This window comes from Nematolebias whitei, chromosome 1 (assembly GCF_014905685.2).
Source record: "Nematolebias whitei isolate Nwh7 chromosome 1, NemWhi1, whole genome shotgun sequence".
NCBI classification, from domain to species: domain Eukaryota; kingdom Metazoa; phylum Chordata; class Actinopteri; order Cyprinodontiformes; family Rivulidae; genus Nematolebias; species Nematolebias whitei.
In genome coordinates, this window is record NC_056498.1 from 79765067 (window position 1) to 79785727 (window position 20661).

Sequence of the window (20661 nt, forward strand, 5' to 3'; positions counted from 1 at the left end):
CCAATAGTTCCCACCTCGTGTCCTCAAAACAGTCTTGCAGTAATGCTATAATATTCTCTGGCCAGTGTTACACAGTCCTAATTTGAGGCTTTGCTCTAGCAATCAGAGGTTTATAGGCTGGTGACAACAGTGAGAATGACCAGATTGACTCACGTGGGGACACAAATGGGTGTAGTAGGCTCCAAGGATATTGGTATACACCTGATCCAGTGTCTTATTGCCTTTTGTGTTGACACTGATATTTTTTATTTAAAATTTTGTAAAACAGTTTTAAAATGGGAACAAAAAATTCCCAATAAAAAGGCTGTCAGGTAGTTTGTTATGCTCTCTGTTGATGATGTCACAGTATTCCATGGCTTCTTTAGCATTAGCTCTTGATAGTGCATAAAGAGCCATAATGTGGAGTGCAGTGTATTATCTTGTAAATAAAATGGTCTACATTTTAGTGTCAGAAATTCCACATCAGAGCAGCAATATCTTAGGATGACTTTCAGTCCATACTCCAGTTATTATTTATGTATACACATACTTGCCTTCCTCTTTTTTTTTTTTGTCAGACTCTGATGTATGATCAGTTCTATACATGGTGCAACCTGCCAGCTTTAAAGCTACATCCGAAATATTTTTTGTGTAGCCAGGTCTCCATTAGCACAATGACAGGGACACAGTTGTCACTCTGGGGGTTAGTGATCTGTAATCGTATGTCATCCAACTGGTTGATGAGTGAGCAAATGTTTTGCCAAAAAGACACAGGGAATTTCAGGGCTTTGTGGAGTGGCTCTTAGCCTTGCCTTGATTCCTTTTTGCTTTCCCCACTTCTGCTTCCTTCCCTGTATTCTGTGTCTACTCTCCAATAGGCATTTGTATAAAATATATTTCTTTGAGCGAACAATCTCCACTGGTACAGTGGATTACCAGTAATCACCACTATTGATCAGACTTTCTTCTACAGTACCCCTAAATATACCTTACTGGGGAAGCTAAAAAGAGTGATAACCCTGTAATTAGAGCACACCCTACTAACACCCTTTTTGAAGAGCCACCCCAGTCCCATACGCCTCCGTACATTTTTGTCTTTGCTCTGACTGGCTAAAGCTCTCATTAGTAAAATGAGGATCTAATTATACAAATTTAGCAGGCAACTGTTCATCCTCACCCTTATTTATTTTCATCATTAGTGCCCCAGAAACAACAGTGGGTGTCCAAGATATCCATTGTACTTGTGTTATTTGTACAAAAGGCTGATTTTGTTTTCAAAATTCTTTATCTTTCTCTGTCTTTGGATCAACTCCAATATTTTTGTTTAACAAATCTTATAAAGCAGCCTAGCTATTAGCCCTAAATTAAGTACTGTATCACAAATTCACCAAAAGCTTTAGGCTGTATGTTAGTATACTGGTTATTTCATGACATCAACTTATCTGAGGTAGCAGCAAAATGGCACAGAGGGTTTATGGGTATTATATCACACCCAGACTATATCAGTTGATGGACAATTTAGGAGATGAGAAAAAAAAAACACTTTTGTCATTTTTCATCTGTTAATGAAACTAGATTTATCCAGAATGCATAAATGTTTATTAAATGTATCAGCTTACTATTTGGACTGATAAAAATCCCAGAGAATATTTGGACTGCTAGACGTCACAGGGACATAAATTGTTTCCCCTTTTATCACACACAAAATCATCCATCCATCCATTATCTTTACCTGTTTATTCCATTTTTGGGTCACAGGGGTCGCCGGTGCCCATGTCCAGCAATCACTGTACGAGGGGCGGGGTACACCCTGGACGGGTCGCAAGTCCATCACAGGACCACACAGAGACAAACGAGACAAACAACCTTTCACTCTCTCACTCACACCTAGGGACAATTTACAGTTACCAATCAGCCTAACATGCATGTTTTTGGTCTGTGGGAGGAAACCCACGCATGCACGGAGAGAGCATGCAAACTCCACCCAGAAAGACCCCTGGACCGGGGTTTGAACCAAGGACCTGCTCGCTGAGAGGCAGCAGCTCTACCAGTTGCGCCACCGTGCTGCCCACACACAAAATCAGGATATTGTAATGTGAAGCAGGATTAGTGGCTCAGCAGAGTTACTTTAGGTTCAACTCTTTCATGATCAGAACCATAAAACTGAATTCTTATCAAGGTCATGGTAAACTATTGGAAATCTAACTTGTTCTAGGGCAGGTTGGGTTGTGAAATAAGGCATGAAAATGTATTAAAATGCCACATGCTGCTATATTCTTTTTAAAAAGTTACTTTACCATTTTTTGAAATCCCTATGAACATTCAATGTGCTGATAGTGAGACGATCAAATATTAGTGCAAGGTGGAGCAGGATAATTTGACTTTCACTGAAAACCACCTGCATGACACAACGTTCTGCAAGAAGAATTTCCACTTGGAATTTAATGAAAAATCCTTTTTTATTTCATGGTGTGATCTGTCAGTAATGTAAAGAGTAAGGTTTTGACTGTAAAACAATTTCTATTCCTAGAGTGATTGTTTTTTTGATTTGTACCCACATCCCAGCAGGTAAACTGAAACGCCAAATTCAGGGCTGTGGTAGCTTGGTGATCTGTGGCATCTGGCGTAAAAATAATTGCCAAGTTTTTGTGCGACTTAGTTTGTTGTGGCAACCCCTGAAGAAGGGAGCAGCTGACAGAAGAAAAAAAAAAAAAAAAACCACTAAAATCCACTAAGTTTTTCCTGGTAACCTACAACAACTCACCACACTGCACGCAGTGTTTCCCCAAGGTCATCTGTCTTGGTATGCCACTCACGGGGGAAGGAGGGGAAGACACCTCTGTGCTGCACGTTAGCTTAGCGCAACATTAGTGCTGGCAGTTGTTGACAGGGGTGTGGGGGGGGTGTGGGGGTGAAGATGTTAGGATGTGTGAGAGAAGCAGGGTGGTGTGTCTGTAGCATCTTAGCTAACACGTCTGTAATGTAGCGGTGTGCAATACAGGACGCTTGAGAGAAGCGGAGCGTGCTCTATTCACACAAGGAGAGCTGTTGGTCAGGCTACTTTTTGTTCTCTCTAAAATAGTTAAGTAAGAAATTTGAGAAGGTTTTATTAATAGGTTATTTGTGAACATTTTGTAAGGCATAAACATTTATAAAACAGACACTGTTAAACACTGTTTACATATTGAAACAGGCTTACTATTTCACCAGATCAAGTCATGCTAATTATTTCAACCAAGTAAACATATATTCTTTTCTAATGTCTCAGATTACTTTCTAAATTAAGTTTTATGCCAAAACAAATTGTTGCATTTATAAACGCTCATAGCTCATCGTGTTTACTTTACATAGAGGTCATGTATTGGCAAATGTTTGATGTTTAGAATCCAAATGATAAAGAATGCAATCTAACAGTAAGAATAGAAAGTGTAGATGAATGTTTGCTCACCATTTGGCAGTATTGTCCTTTTTTATTAAATGCATTGTAACTGCAATTTATGCCTGAATTATTTACAACTTTCAATTCAATTTATTTATATAGCGCCAATTCACAACAAATGCCATGACACAGTATAAAGCATTCACATACATTATAAAATGCCAATTTGTAAAAAGTTTTCTAAAGAAGCCACCAGAATGGGTCAATTCTTTACTTCTTCCCCAACCTGAGCAAGCCCACTGGTGACAAAACTCACTTTTTACGGGAAGAAACCTCCAGTAGAACTAGGCTCATCTGTCCAGACTGGCTGGAGAAAGAGAGGACAAAAAAGCAATACAGACAAACAAAATGGTGTACAAAGTACATGTGTACTTTCTATGGGGTGAAAGACAAAAACATAAATAAAAACACAGTGATGAAATAATTACAAATACAAACAGGTAAAGTAGAGTAAGTAAAGACAGCAGCAGAGTGAGGGAATTTGTCTTCCAGTAGTCTAAGCATATAGCAGCAAAACTAAGAGCTCAGGAAACCCAAGCCGACCCTAACTATAGGATTTATAAAAAAGGAAAATCCTATGCCTTGTCTTTAATATAGACAGATTTTTACGAGGAGCCTGATAACAGAAAGATCTTCCTCCCATTCTGCTTTTGAAACTCTAGGAACCACAAGTAAACCTGCAGTCTGAGAGTGAAGTGCTCTGTTAGGAAAATATGGAAGAATAAGATCTGTAATATAAGATGGAACTAGGTTGTTGAGGGCTTTGTATGTTAGATGTAAGATTTTGAATTTGACAGGGAGCCAATGGAGAGCACCTAAAACTGGAGAGATATGATTTATCCTATCAACTCTCATTAAAACTCTGGCAGCAGCATTTTGGATCAGCTGAAGACTTTTAAAGAAGTTTTTGGACACCCAGATAATAAACCATTGCAATAGTCCAACCTAGATGTGATAAATGCATGGGCCTGTTTTTATGCATCATTTTTGAACAAGATGTTTTAATTAGCTTAACTAGCTTAATAATGACTGCATGAATAACTAATAATAATAATTTATAAGGGTACTCTTATTGTAATATAAGGCCCTCAAATAGTTATTTGGTTAATAATGTAATATTAGTTCTCATTTGTATATTTTGAAGGATAAAAAATAAATACATTTAATTGTAAAAATCAAACACAGTAAAACTCAGAGCCTAGTCAATTAGCCAATTATTGCATAATTGTTATATTTTTATGTAATGCCTATGAATTGTGTAAAATGCAAACAGAATTGTGAAATTTAACAATAAAAGTAGATATTACTGTAAAAGAGAACTTTTCAGACTTTGTTAATATGTGTATTATCCAAATCTGGACAACATTTTGTAACAATCATTTTTTATAGTTTAGAATGATGTGAATGAGTATCTATTTTGGGCACAGCAGCCTCCTTCCTGCGTGATGAGAGGGTTGGGATGAGAAGATTACAGCAAATTAAGAGGTCTGTTGCAGCCTGCAGGCAACCAGAATTACACCAGAAATATAAAGTTTTCAGCAGAACAACATCTGAGCTATAGTTTTGTTCTGGGAGAACAACTATAGTAAAATAAAGCATCAAATGTTTTATTGAATTCAGAAACTATTTACTATATTTTTGTTCAAATTTATCAAAGTTTACGACATTTTGTACATTTAGTTTTTTGAGTTGTTGAGTATGTATTAATCTAACATATAACTAGACGTTTTAGATGAAAAAGGAAGTAGCATTCAAAAATGTAGTTTGGAAAAATAACATTTGGTCAAAAAATGAAGTGTACAAAATATAGCATGAACATTATTTACATTTGCAAAATCATTAACTGATTACCAGGACATTTACATGTCATACTTACAAGATGAAATTGGGGTTTAAGCATGTTACAGGTGAACACATGAACAAAGTCTTCTATCCATCCATCCATCCAATATCTTTACCCACTTCTTTCTTTAGGGGTTGAAGTGGGGGTACAGCCTGGACAGGTCTCCAGTCCATCACAGGGACACATGGAGACAAATAGAGATGCACCAATCCGATACCAATATCGGCATTAGTCCCGGTATCGGGAAAAAAATTCTGGATCGGGTATCAGTGACAATGTGACCGATCTATGACTGGGCAGATCTATTCACTCTAATTCTATGCTTTGTGCTCTGAGTGACATCATAATTGTCCTGCCTGAACAAATTAAAGTTGTGTTGTTTTTACATGTTTGGCCAAGTTTGTGAAGCTCTTGGTGTGTTTACTGTATGTGCGCTGTTCTGGTGCAGAGTTTTCAATACATTTGTAATTCAGTATGTTTTCTGTCAGCACTGGGTTTGTAAGGTCAATCATCCAGGTAGACAACCACAAAAATGGCTAAATCATGTCATCGGAGCTGTTTCAGAAACGGGTCCATGTGACATGATTTAGCCATTTTTGTCAATTCAACACAGTTTTTCCTGTATCGGATCGGTATCGTCCGAGACACCCCCCCACCCCCCCCGGGCCGCAAGTATCGGAAGTGGAAAAAAAAAAGTGGATCGGTGCATCCCTAGAGACAAACTAGACAAAAAAAACATTCACTCTCTCTCTCTCACACCTAGGGACTATTTAGAGTTACCAGTCAGCCTAACATGCATGTTTTTGGTCTGTGGGAGGAAACTGGAGTCCCAGAGAAAAATTAAAACTACTTGCTTAAAATTTTCTTTAGGTCTAAACTTTACACTCTGAATAGCAGAAACAGCTGTGTAGGTTCTTGAAATAGACAACAATGAGTTCTAAACTAATTATCTTGATGATTTTCTTCTCACAGCATCTCTGGGTTTATCTGTTTTATGAATCCACATTGGTAGGGCTTAAATGGATAACAACAGCAAATCCCTCAATCATCAAATAGTTTTATTTCAACTGCAATGGGTTTTAATTTAAGTGCTTCTGAGATTGCAGGTCCCCACCATTATAAAAATTATAGCTCTACATCATTTGACATCTGTAAAACGACACACACAAAGTGCTCACTGGAGAATTAGGTTGGGTGGAAATCACTTGCTCAAACGTAGATTCATGGAAAATCCACGCATCTTGGTTGGTTGAGAATATTTTTAAAGGGCTGACAATGATTAAAAAACCTAATGGGTTTGTAAAAGTTCTCATTCAAACAAAATTGTACTATTGAAATTTCATTGAGCACTAAGTGGTTCTACTGGTGATTGAGATTCAATAAAAAAAAAAAAAATACTACGGAACGATTTCATTTCACTTGTTGAGATGGAATTTTTATTATCTACTTTTATTTACTAAAACACAGTAACACTTTATATACTTGTCATGGAAGCACGACGGCTCAGTGGTTAGCACTGTTGCCTCACAGCAAGAAGGTCCTGGGTTCAATCCCCTGGGATCTTTCTGTGTGGAGTTTGCATGTTCTTCTCATGCTTGCATAGGTTTTCTCCAGGTACTCCAATTTCCTCCCACAGGCCAAAACATGCATGTTATGCTGCCTTCAGGCCCAGGCCTTCGTTGTAAAAGAGATCTGTGATCTCAATGGGATTTGCCTGGTTAAATAAAGGTTAATAAAATACTGAACCTGTTTGATTAAACTGGTTGTTTAGCAGAAATGTCTCCAAATTTTTTGTCCCTGATTCTAATCCAAGTCATTTAAGATAAAACTCCATCTAACTTGCATTCTTAGCTTTACTTTTTTACAAGACAGGTTTGCAGTTTACATATCAGTCAATTAAAGCTGTTAAAATCAATCAGTAATGTACTTCACACCTCAGTATATCAGTAAAGAAATCCTGTGTTCATGTTGCCACTCAAGTTGTTCTTTGTCAACAGGTCAGAATAACAGGCGAGATGATGGTGAACATTTTTATGCCGCTCAAGTAGTTCAATGTCAGTGAATGTACCCTGGCTCCAGCATCTCTAAAAAGTCACAGAAAAGCTTGTAGCACAGCTGCATTAATGTAAAGAATGCAGTTCATGAGCCAACAATGGCTCTCTGATTTTCTGATGTTGGATCACTCTGATGGTGTTTGTTGTCTCAAAGACAGAAATTTGAACATAAATCCAGGTAAGTTTAATCAACACCAAATCTCTGTAATGCAGCTGCCACTTAAACAGGAGAGCTGAACACAATAAATAGCTGAGGAAACTAATTACAAGCACAGTAAAAAGAACCAAAAAACTAAACAGAAAATGCAACATACAACATCCAGTTTGTGCTTTAACTATGTGACATCTGAAAGCTTGTGCAACTGAATGTCCTGTGTTATAGACAGACATGCCAGGCCAGCAGCTGCTTCTCTGACAATTATTCTCCATTCAGCTTTGAAGTCACAGTTTTATCCTCAGTTATCTCATGACAGAAACTCTGGTGGCCATCACACACACACACACTTTAATCTCACACACACACACACACACTTTAATCACACACACCTATTTAAAAGATCTCTTTGTCAAACAGAACACAAACATCCAGGTGTCAGCACTGAGCACGTTTACCTCAGATGTAATAAAATGAATGTCATCTATGTGTAACAGAGGGGCAGCACGGTGGCACAACTGGTAGAGCTGCTGCCTCTCAGCGAGCAGGTCCCTGGTTCAAATCCTGGTTCAGGGGCCTTTCTGGGTGGAGTTTGCATGTTCTCTCCGTGCATGCGTGGGTTTTCTCCGGATACTCTGGTTTCCTCCCACAGACAAAACTATGCATGTTAGGCTGATTGTTAACTCTAAATCGGGCCTGTGATGGACTTGCGACTTGTGTCGCAGTCTTGGACTTGTGTACCCCACCTTTCACACAGTGATTGCTGGACATGGGCACCGGTGACCCCCGTGACCCAAAATGGAAGAAGCGGATAAAAGATAATGGATGGACGGATGTGTAGCAGAGTAAAAAATGTACTCTAAAGCAGTGGTCCTCAACCCCCGGGCCATGGACCAGTACCGGAACGTGGGTGAATGGGTACCGGGCTGCACAGAAGGGGGAAAAAGTTTTATTTTGAAAAATCACCGGATTCTCTCTACCACATCAGTCTATGACTCACTCTTGACGCAGGTCAACATACACAAGTGGTTAGTTTCAGTTTCTGCTGGGCGCATGCACAGATCAGTTCTACATTGCTGGTGAAGAACAAAGCAATTCAACTACACACAACACAAAACTGATTCTTCCCCCAACAGCTTACTCCAAAGTGGAACAAACCACTTTGTTGTTTTCAACCAGTTTGACATGACTGTCAACAAGGAAGAGGGCCGGCAATGGAGGAGGGGGCGTGACAAAGAGACCATCTTAGCACCAACATAAATGGTTTGTTGGCCCATCTCCAAGCTGCCTTTTATTAAAATCTTTTTAGAAAAAATTGTGTATTCACTAGGGGTGTAACTGTACGCTAAAATTACCTTTCGGTTCAGTTCAGTTCCAAGGAAGGCTCGGTTCGGTTAATTTTCTGTACAAAAAAGGCCAACATAAAGACTTCCAAAATGTTTATTTTGAAATATGCCAAGTAAACAAGTTCAGTCATTACAGACTTCTTAGCTGGAGGTGATCTGGTGGATGAAGAAGACTCATCTGCTGTCATCCTCAGACTGCAAACAACACAGAGATAAAAAAAAGAGTTAATAAGATTATAATCTTAAATTTAAAAAGTTAATTAGATCACAATAATACAATAGCAATACCTCTTCTTGCACGGTCATCATTTCTGGTATGAGGTGGTCGAATCTCTTGCTCATCATCATCAATGTGGCAAGGCTTTAAATCTGGGGTTGGGGTTGTTGACAAAATCAGTTTTAGCTTTTTCATAAAGTGCTGCTACAACTTTTAGGCTGAAGTGTTGACATGACTGGATCTCGTAGGCAGCGGGGCTCAAGAACTTTAATCATATGCTTAAAGCCGGTTCATCATTCGGATGTCGATCCAGAGCTTTTAAAACTCCTACAGCTTGTGCTATTGCTTTGGACCAATCTGAGTTACCTGATAAATGTTGTTTAAATGCTGCTGTTATCAGTCTTTGCACCAAGCTACGTTCACATTCGAATGATGTTGTTTCAAGTGTGTTAACAATTTAGACATGTTGCCTGCTGCAGATCCAATCTCTGTGAAACAACATCGACACAGCTTTGGATTCGCACTTGTCTTTTCCCATTGTTGAGTTTAACAAGAAAGCCATAATGTTCCAAACAGGAAACCACAACGAGATGAGCTCTGGCTGTTCCGTTGCCTGCTAGGCTGCTAATGCTACGCGTGCTGCAAGACTATGCAACAATTACTAGCGCCGTGTTGAAACACGCTGAGGAACTTTAATTCCGCGGCGCATAATCTCTCGTTAATAAAATTTAATGAGTGAAAAAATAACCAAAACAGTACGCACGTGGACCGAACTGAACATGACGTACTGAAACGGTTCAAAACACCTACATGTACCAATACATCACTAGTAATCACAGATCAAATGTTTTTTTGGGGATGAACACAATATCCTGGAGGTTTTTCCGTCTGGCTTCAAACTCTGTACAGCACAGAATCAGCTCTAGTCAGAACAAAGTCCATGCTCAATAATCCAGGTATACAATCCAACATTTTTCATTCAGGTCATCTGGACAGTTTCTTTTTTTTGAGCTGAAACGTTTCGCCTTCGATCCGGACGGCTTCATCAGTCAAGGAAACACACAACAAAACTGATTCTTCCCCAACAGCTTACTTCAAAGTGGAACAAACCAGTTCTGCTTGTGATTAGATGGTCTCTTTGGTATGCCCCTCCTCCATTGCCGGCCCTCTTCCTTGTTGACAGTCTTGTCAAACTGGTTGAAAGCTCAGAGTTTTTAATGATGTTCTTTTGGCTAATGATTCTGGTGAACATGTTCTGGTCCTGCTCGACCCAACCGCTGCCTTTGACACAGTGGACCACGACATTTTAATATCACTCTTACAGCACCAAGTGGGTATCTGTGGTACTGTACTGAGCTGGTTTAGGCTGTATCTGGCAGCCAGAACCATATGTGTCAACATAGCTGGTTTTGAATCCTCCACTGCTCCTCTGTTTTTTGGGGTTTCACAGGGCTCTATTTTAGGTCCCTTGCTTTTCTCCCTTTACCAGCTTCCATTAGCTGAGTGAAGCTGACACCCCACCCACTTCCAAAATTAAAGCAACTAGTCTGAATGGTTAGTGCTCCGTTAGTGCTGGTTTGTGCCGTTAAAATTTTTGTTTGTGCTGCTTTGCTTTCTGAGATATTAAAGATTAATTTTTAGCTCATCCAAAGGTCACAATCCCCCCATGTTGCTCCAAAACAGACGGGAGTGGTCTACTTTTTTAGTGCTTCGTTAGTGCTTCGTTAGTGCTCGTTTGTTCTGGTGAAACTAGCGTTTGTGCTGCTTTAGTTTATGAGATATTAAGAATTATAATTTCGCCCGATGACGTCACCATCCCCCCATGTTGCTCCAAAACAGACGGGAGTGGAAACAACAGCTGGAAACAGTAATCCATGCCTTCATCACCTCTTGGCTGGATTACTGCAACACTCTTTACCTTGGCGTCAGCCAGTCCTCCATCAGACGTCTCAAGTTGGTCCAGAACGCTGCTGCTCGGCTTCTAACTGGAGCTCAAAAGAGGGAGCACATCACCCCCACTCTAGCTTCACTCCACTGGCTGCCTGTTCATTTCAGAGTTCACTTCAAGATTCTTTTATTTGTTTTTAAAAGTTTAAATGGTCTTGCTCCATCCTATCTCTCTGAGCTGCTTCACCCATACTCTCCTGCTCAGTGCCTCAGATCAGCTGATCAGCTGCTCCTGGAGGTGCTGAGGTTCAAACGGAGGCTCAGAGGGGACAGAGCTTTTTCTGTTGCCGCTCCAAGACTGTGGAACGATCTCCCTCTTCTCATCAGACGAGCCCCTTCACTGTCCAGTTTAAAAACTCTTTTAAAAACACATTTTTACTCCCTGGCTTTTAGCACACACTGAATTTGTTCTGCACTGTTTTTATTGTTTTTATTGATCTTTGTGTTTTAACAACCGTTTAATTTTTTTATGTGTTTTAAACTTTCTTGATTTTATATGTACAGCACTTTGTTGCAGATGTGGTTGTTGTAAAGGACTTTATAAATAAAGCATTATTATTATTATTATTATTTGGATGCTCAGCCATTTGAAGAATATAAACATTGTTACATATGCACCTTTGTGTTTCCTTTGACAGTTAACAAGAGTACCAGGCAAATTTTATACCAACCTCCTATTTTTGGTTGACCTGTACATTTCCCCTGGTCACAAACATTCTCACTGTCAGGGAGAGAGAAAATGTGAGTGTGTCTCTGACAGGTGGACCATCGGGACACAAACAGAGGAAGAGTAAGCAGGTCAGCTCTGGATCAAGGACAGCCTTGGCATGTGAGAGACAGAGTAAAAGGTGAAGGCTCATTCAAAGACTAGATTTTACAGTAATTAGATTATTACTTACCTTTACACACACTGAGTGGTTTCTTTGTGTTTTGGGGCTTGCTTGATAGATGACCAAAGGAAGTGGTCATCCATCCTGTGGCTGCTGCACCTCATGTTCAGTTAAAGTTGTTCATTACACAAAGATTACATTTTATTTGTGTTAAAATTGTAGAATATTTCTAAGTTTGCAACAAAAATGTTGGATAAAAATATTGTCTATTCATCTTACTCAAAGAAGCCACACTTGAGAACACGAGAATATATTTTCACTAGTTTTACTTGCAAGGGCAGACTTTCAGTTAAGGATACACATATGTCTAAAACAAAGTTCTACATCGATGAGTCCAAGTCACGAGAATCTGCACCAAGCAGTGTGTGAGGTTTGTTTTTATATGTATGTTTATCAGCTCTCACATGCCTGATGACCTCGGCCTCCCAGCTGTATATGCAGGATCAAATAAGCTCCTCTCCTGAGAGAAAACAACTCAGACAACTCAAAAGTTAACATTAGTAGTGATAAAACATCCATAAACCTTGACCTAAAATCCCCTGACAAAAATATACCTTAAAATTGTTGTTTTGATGATGTCTTGTGGTGCATAATAACGCAGTGGTTTCTTGGTTACGAGTGATTCAAGCTAGCACTACATCTGGTGTCATTGGCTATCTCAATCAAATTTTTACAGTTGTCTGTTCCTATGTTAGAAATTAATTCAGAGATTAAACCTGTATTGGGAGGATTGCATATGTTAAGGTCAAAACACAACAGCTCAGAGGACCCAGGAGGATCCACATTAAAACAAGCAGTATGCCAGAGAAGGTTGCTGGATCAAATCCCGGCTTTGCACCTTTCGGTGTGGGGTTTACATGTTCTTTCCATGCATGTTTGGGTTTTCTCAGGAGACTCCGGTTTCTTCCCACAGATCAATATAGATCAAGGCTAATTGGTAACTAAATTGTCCCTAGGTGTGGCGTCTCATACGTATGTCTTTATGTGGCCCTGTGATGGACTGGAGACCTGTATTCTGCCTCTCACACAGTGACTGCTGGACAAGGGCACAAGCAACCCTTGCAACCCAGAAAGAAAGAAATGGGTAACAATCGATGGATAAGGCTCAGACTAAACAACTACAGAGAGATGCAAAACCAGAATGCAAGACTCACTATGCCAGACCTATTATACACAACTCTACATTTATGTCACTACATGACAATTAGTCACTTACAGTCCCTAAAAGCTATCCCTATCACACTATAACCTTTCTGCAATGTAAATAAAAATCTGTCAGAATGTTGATGGTCTTTGCAATGTATTGGTGAGCTTCTCAGGTGCATATTAGGAATTCACTGGGCTTCCAAATATGCATGAAAGAGACTGGTTGGTTCACAATGGTTTCAGTGAGTATAAAACTGCAATAGCAAGGTTGTGGTAGTTTATCATTGTGGTGGCATTGTCTCAGTGACCTGTGTGGAGTCGTTCCAGTTGTAGCAACATATCTATGACATAGAGCCTTGGCACATCAGTGTGGTTTGATTGTGAATTTGAAGCAGTACTAACAACCTAGCACAGAATTGATACCCATGGTTTGAGGTTGACCAGTTTTAGCAGCCAGATGATATATATTAAGTATCTATCAACAGAAACACTCTTTTTCATCTTTTACAAATAATATATTGTATATACTATAAGCATTTTTTTCCACAAATTTGTCTTCACTGCAGAACAATTTGGGTCAAGTTTAAGAAGGAAAAGCACTTAAGACATTAAACAAGAGTTAATCTGAAATTGTTCAAATACCATGAGTAAGTGAAATAGCCCTTTAGCCTTTTAGAAATAGCCTAGATTTTTTGCATTCATTATCAGTTATTTTAATTTTAATAGATTTTCATTGTGCTCTTTTTTTTCTAATGAGGTCTGACAATTCAGTGACAAAATTGAATATTCAATTTGGCTCAAGATAGCCTGGTACCACGTTCAATCATGAACCATTGTATGCTTGTACATGGTGCTTGTTATGAACAGCCCATGCTTAGTCCAGAAGTTCAAAAACAAAACACATCATAAGTTCAGATCAGGGAGGTCATTTCTCAGTGACATCACCCTCCAGGTGACACTGTCATTCACCATATGGGCCATATGGACAATGAAGTCCTACAGATGAACACCAAAATCCCCAGATGGAACTCCTTTCAGGACACTGCTCAGAGTAGATGAGTTCATTGAGATGACATTCCATGTCACTAGAGCTAGTCTATGCTGCAAGGAACCAGCATGGGCAGGGACACTCCCTCGTCTACCTCCCAGCAACCATAGCACCCGACCTTGATGATGTAGGTAGCGTCTTGTTATTATTTGGGGTTTGGCTTAGCCAAGCCCCAGGATCCAAGGCTCAATCACCAGGTGCTCACCAATGAGCAACACACCCACCCCAGGTCTGCTTCCAGGAAGGTGCCCTGTCCAACAAACAGCTCTTATTGTAGTGTTTAGTGGTTGGTCATTGAAGTGAAAGGTCCCAATGGTTCCAGGAGGATTTGCACAAGAGGAGGAGTGGTGGGGAGTGAGGAGCAGCTGAAGGGGAACACAAGGAGGTTTCCAGGGAGATTCAGAGTGCAGGAGAAAACACTGGAGCAGCACTGAGGCACGGGAGAAAATGTTAGTCTTTCAAAGCACAAGGAGAATTATCAGGCCAGGATCACTCTATCAGCAGGCAGTCAACGCAGAAGCGTCTGACAATTGCCAACCGCTGGTATTTATGGTCCAGAGGCTCTTCAGGATTAATGGGAGACAGGTGTGGAATCTCTGGTGCCCTCTGGTGTGGAAATAACTGTGGAGGAAAAATACTGAAATCCCACATTACCTCCCTCTCAAACATCACCTCTTGGCAATCTCAAGCGCTTCTCTGGGTGGTCCTTGAAGAATGTGGCTTATGTGAAATTCTCTTGGTAGCCACTGATTCTTTATGATTTTTTTTTTCAGCTTTGATTTCCGTTGGCTGTTGCACCGGTTCCTGTCGGAATGCGAGGCTTTGGGACAGGTGAGCAACACACCACCACAAACAAACACAATAAATATAATGAAGAATAAGGTCAGCAAGAAGTTCCTGTTGTTATATCCTGATGCATGCTCAATAATCCAGGTAGAAAAATCTAAAAAAGTTAAATCTGGTCCTCTGGACATTCAAAAAAACAAAACAAAGCAAATCAATAAAAAAAAATGTAGAAACGTTTCGTCTCTCATCCGAGAGACTTCCTCAGTCTGAGGAGCTGTATTCAGCTCAGTCTCTTAAATAACACCTTCTCAGGGTGGATCAACCAGTTTTGCTGCTGACAACCAAAACCAACTGATCACATGCTCAAGAAGGACCATCAGCATAACAATGGATCATTAGCACACTGATGGCTGTTTACTGTTCACAGAGGGCTGAGTGATACTAGCAATCACAGCATTGTAAGAGGGGGACAGTTGAACCCGGAGGCCTCCACCCCTGTTTAATGATGGACGATTTATTTTCACAAAGATGGCCTCCTTTACTCCTCTCTCAAACCATCGTTCCTCTCTGTCCAGGATGTGAACATCTTCATCCCTGAAAGAGTGACAGATGGCCTGGAGATGAGTGTAGACTGCAGAGTCCTGGCCTGATGATGTTGATCTTCTGTGCTGGGCCATCCTTTTGGCCAGTGGCTGTTTTCTTTCCCCAATGTAAGACTGATCACAGCCCTCCTGACACTGAACAGCATACACAACATTACTCTGTTTGTGCCGGGGGACTGGATCTTTGGGATGAACCAGTCTTTGCCGTAATGTATTTTGGGGTTTAAAAGCCACTGGGACGTTATGTTTAGAAAATAAACATCTCAGTTTCTCTGATACTCCCTCAACATATGGAATGACCACTGGTCTGGGTCTGGCTTCCTCCTTTTCACCTGTTGGCTGACTGGAGTCCTGTTTGGGTTTCTTCTCTGCTTTCAGGAAGGCCCAGTTAGGATATCCACATTGCTCTAGAGCCTGTCTTGTGTGGGATTTCTTCTTCTGCCTGGCTCCTGAGCTAGTGGGGACGCTGTCTGCTCTGTGAGACAGAGTCCTGATGACTCCTAACTTGTGCTCCAAAGGGTGATGGGAGTCAAACTGCAAATACTGGTCTGTGTGTGTGGATTTGCGGTACACCTCAGTTTGCAAATGTCCTCTATCAGAGACTGAGACCTCACAGTCCAAGAAAGCCAACCTGCCATTTTTTACATCTTCTCGTGTGAACTTGATGTATTTATCCACAGAGTTGATGTGGTCAGTAAAATGTTGGACTTCCTGAGATTTGATTTTAACCCAGGTGTCGTCAACATACCTGAACCAATGACTTGGTGGTGTCCCTGAAAAGGACGTTGACGCTCTCTTTTCTCCCTCCTCCATGTACAGGTTGGCAACAATAGGAGAAACTGGAGACCCCATAGCACATCCATGTTTCTGCCTATAATATTGCTCCCCATATGTGAAGTAGGTTGACTGCAGGCACAGTTTCAAGAGTTGACACAGTTGTTCTGTGGAAAGTGTGGTCCTGCTGCTCAGAGTGGTGTCTGATTTAAATTTTAAACTGACCACCTCTACTGCATCATCAACAGGAATGCACGTAAAGAGTGATGTGACATCAAAAGAGACCATTGTTTCATCAGTCTCCATGATGACATCCCTCACCTTATCCACAAAGTCCATGGTGTTCTGTATGTGGTGTTCTGAGCTGCCAACTAAAGGGATGAGTACAGATGCCAGATATTTGGAAACATTGTAAGTGACAGAGTTAATCATGCTAACAATAGGTCTTAAAGGTACACCTTGTTTGTGGATTTTAGGTAAACCATACAGACTAGGTGTGGCCTCCCCTGGGTACAGTCTGTGGTACAGAAAACGGTCAATAGCCTTGTCCTGCTCCAAATTTTTCAGGCAAGCTATTAACTTCTTCTTGTAACCACTTCCTGGATCTCTTTTCAGAGGTTCATAAGTGGTTAAGTCACTAAGGAGTGTCATAACTTTCTCATGATAGTCTTTCTGGTTCAAAATCACTGTGCACCTTCCTTTGTCTGCTGGGAGAATGATGATGTTTTTGTCCTTGCTAAGAGTGGTGAGTGCATCCCTCTCCTCTCTACTGATGTTGGAAGGTGGTGGTTTGGCATTGCTGAGGCAGGCTGAAACTTTGATTCTGAGCTGTTCTGCTTCAGCCTCTTTAATTTTGTTGTTGCGGATTGCTGACTCAGTAGCTGTGATCATCTCCACCAGAGGAATTCTACTTGGTGCAACCGCAAAGTTCAGTCCCCTGGCAAGAATCTCTGTCTCTGGCTGGGTGAGCTGTCTGTCTGATAAATTTTTCACCCACTTTTCTGTCTCCCTGGCATGTAATTGACTACTGGAGTGTTGTCCTACACTGAATGTGTTGTTGTTGGAATAGTGATGGTGTTGATGAGCTATTAGTACGTTAAACTTGTTTTGTTGTCGAGTCTTGGACTTGACATGCTGTGCTAAGCGTGCCTGATCTGTACAGTCCAACACTTGCTGAAGTGTGGTCTGATCTAGACACGTTGTTAGTTTCTGTTTAATGTGCTCTTCTTTGGCCTTCAAGGCCTCAATAGTAAAATTGGTCTGTCTCACCCGTTCATTCAGCAGCTGGGTCTGTGCCTTCTGAAGGATTTTGTTTGCCCGGTGCCTGCTGACCGAAGATTTTAGTTCCAGGCTCTTGGGAATGATGCCACTTTGTCGACATTTGAGGTTGAATCGCAAATGGTTCCTGTAGTCTGCCCTCTTCCTTGCTGTTTTCTCAAACTCTCTAACTAGTTTGAGGCAATCCTGGCCAAAGTGGTTCAAAATATCCTGATGCATGCTCAATAATCCATTTAAGAGACTGAGCTGAATACAGCTCCTCAGACTGAGGAAGTCTCTCGGATGAGAGACGAAATGTTTCTACATTTTTTAATTGATTTGCTTTGTTTTGTTTTTTTGAATGTCCAGAGGACCAGATTTAACTTTTTTAGATTCCTGTTGTTATGTTTAGAGGAATCAGGAGCATGAGAAACTGCAGGTGAAGCTGTTCTTGACCATCTGACATATTTCAGTGTTATACATATTTGTCTCACCCTAATTGTTTTGTCTTTTTTCCCCACCAACTAGACACTTGCAGAAACTCAAAACTTTTATTTTCTTTGCTAACTTTTTAGTTTTGTTCTGTGAAGCACGTTGAGTACATGGTTGCTGTAAAGGGGTGTTTACATAAATGTTGATGGTTATTTTTTTAGGGGTTAGGGACAGTTGCATTTTTAACTGCACATATCCCCTGGCCCTGGCTTTTGCCCAGTGACTACTGGGGAAAGGCACCAGTTTATTTAGTTATTTTGGTCATGTGAGTGCAGAGAAGGGTTGGTGATCATGTGCCGTTAGGCACCGACATTAAAGCCCATATGAACAAAGTGTAATGCAACAAACTACTACTTCCCACTGAATACAGTACAAGGCAAATACTACAGAACTGAAATGAGAAATTAATGTAGCTATCTTGTTCTTGTAATGCCACCTAATTTTATGCGGCTAACGGTGGGTCTTAGTTACACCTACATAGCTCAGATGTGAGCAAAATGGTTATGAAATGTTTAGATATTGCACAGTTTGGTCTACTTAGGGTTACAATTTGAGTTGTTATTTAATTAATTAAATTCGGTTTAGTTTATTTATATAGCACCAAGTCACAACAGACGTTGTCTCAGGGCACTGAACAAAAACATTCACATACATTATAAAAGCCAATTACTAAAGTTATTTATCTAAGAGAGCAGCAGATTGTGTTGAATATTCACTTCTTTACAGTCTTTCATCCTGAGCAAGCACAAAGGAGACAGTGGAAAGGAAAAACTCCCTTTAAACAGGTAGAGTAAAGCAAGTAAAGACAACAGAAGAGTGAGGAAATGTGGTCAATTTGTCCTCAAGCAGTCTAAACCTATAGCAGCATAACTAAGGAATAGCTCAGGAAACCAAGTGAACCCTAACTATAGGATTTAACAAAAAGGAAAGTCTTCAGCCCAGTCTTAAAACTGGACAATGTGTCAGCCTCACGGACAGAAACTGGAAGTTGGTTCAATAAGAGAGGAGCCTGATAACTGAAAGATCTTCCTCCCTTTCTACTTTTGGAAACTCTAGGAACCACAAGTAAACCTGCAGCCTGAGAGCAAAATGCTCTGTTAGGAAAATATGGAACAATAAGATCTGTAATCTGGAGCTAGGTTGTTGAGGGCTTTGCAGGTTAGAAGTAAGATTTTAATTCTATTGTGAATTTGACAGGGAGCCAATGGAGAGATGCTAAAACTGGAGAAATTTGATCTCTCCTCCAACTCTCATTAAAACTCTGGCAGCAGCATTTTTGATCAACTGAAGACTTTTTAAAGAAGTATTTGGACACCCAGATAATAAACAGTTGCAATAGTCCAGCCTAAACATGATAAATGCATGGATCAGTTTTTCTGCATCATTTTTGGATGATGCAGAAAAAGCCTTAAAACTGCTTCTTTTGGCTTTAACATAGTATTGTGGTAGCCTCAGAGACAAGGTTGTAAGAGTTGGAAGCTCAGCTCTGCCCTGTTCAAAAACCGTTAGCTCAACATTACCAAAAGAAACTCTCTGTAGCAATCTGGAAAAACTAGAGCAACCTGCACATCAGGCCAGGTGCCTCTTCAGAGTAACCATAGTGCTAAAAGTAATATTCTAGGGGCTTCAATGGTTCACATTTCTGAGTTTTCTCACAAAACCACTGGGAAGCAGAATGTGGTAATTGACAGCTCCATAGTCTGAAACATGGCATTAGAGACACCAGTGACATCAGCTGCATTCTGGAGACCCGAGTAGTGACATTAAATTTGACCTGAAGCAGCTGGGTCTGGCCAAACATATACGGTATATGGTAATAATAGAATTTACGTTGGCAGTAATGACAGTTATAATTCAGTTCAGTTTATTTATATAGCACCAAGTCACAACAGAAGTCAACTCAGGGCACTGAACAGAAACATGAGTGAATAATGTTATTTATCTGAGGAACCAGCAATCATTATACCAATCAGAGATCGCTAAAATTAATGTTGCTTGTTTGCATAAAAAATATTAAGACTGCATAATTCTTTCTTGTCCTCTCCTCAGTCTGATCAGCAAGGACAAGTCTATCCTCATGTCATTGTTCAATTGCTGACTATCAGACTTGTCACGATCGGGTGGTTGGTTGAGACCCAAATGCAGGCAGGACTCCAATAGTGTCACAAAAAGGTGTTTAATTATAAAATGACAATAACAAACATAAATTGCTGACAGCGCTGCAATATTACTCACAACTCGAGGGAATACTCAGGAAACCAAAACACTAGGAGCCGACCATGAAGGTGCAGCAGGACACTTAATGCTCCCCTGCCTGAGATGCAGGAAAGCTCAGTATATAAAGGTGAGTCACTGATTAAAGCCAATACGCAGCACCTGAGAGTCATTAACTAGCTGCACAGAGCAGGGCAGATGCAGATCCCTACAGTATCCCCCTCTCTATTGAACGGCTCCTGACATTCTAAAATAAATAAATAAATAAATCTATCTATCTATCTATCTATCTATCTATCTATCTATCTATCTATCTATCTATCTATCTATCTATCTATCTATCTATCTATCTATCTATCTATCTATCTATCTATCTATCTATCTATCTATCTATCTATCTATCTATCTATCTATCTATCTATCTATCTATCTATCTATCTATCTATCTATCTATCTATCTATCTATCTATCTA

The 20661-nt window shown here is 40.2% G+C and overlaps 1 protein-coding gene across 1 annotated transcript in view; it reads left to right on the forward strand.

Annotated features, from left to right (window-relative positions):
• LOC119420334 (coiled-coil domain-containing protein 85A) overlaps nucleotides 1-20661 on the forward strand; it is a 46161-nt gene that overhangs the window by 24383 nt on the left and 1117 nt on the right. Inside the window, exon 3 of the mRNA XM_037687724.1 lies at nucleotides 14837-14894. Coding sequence (XP_037543652.1) covers nucleotides 14837-14894 — 58 coding nt within the window. The remainder of the gene's footprint in view (nucleotides 1-14836; nucleotides 14895-20661) is intronic.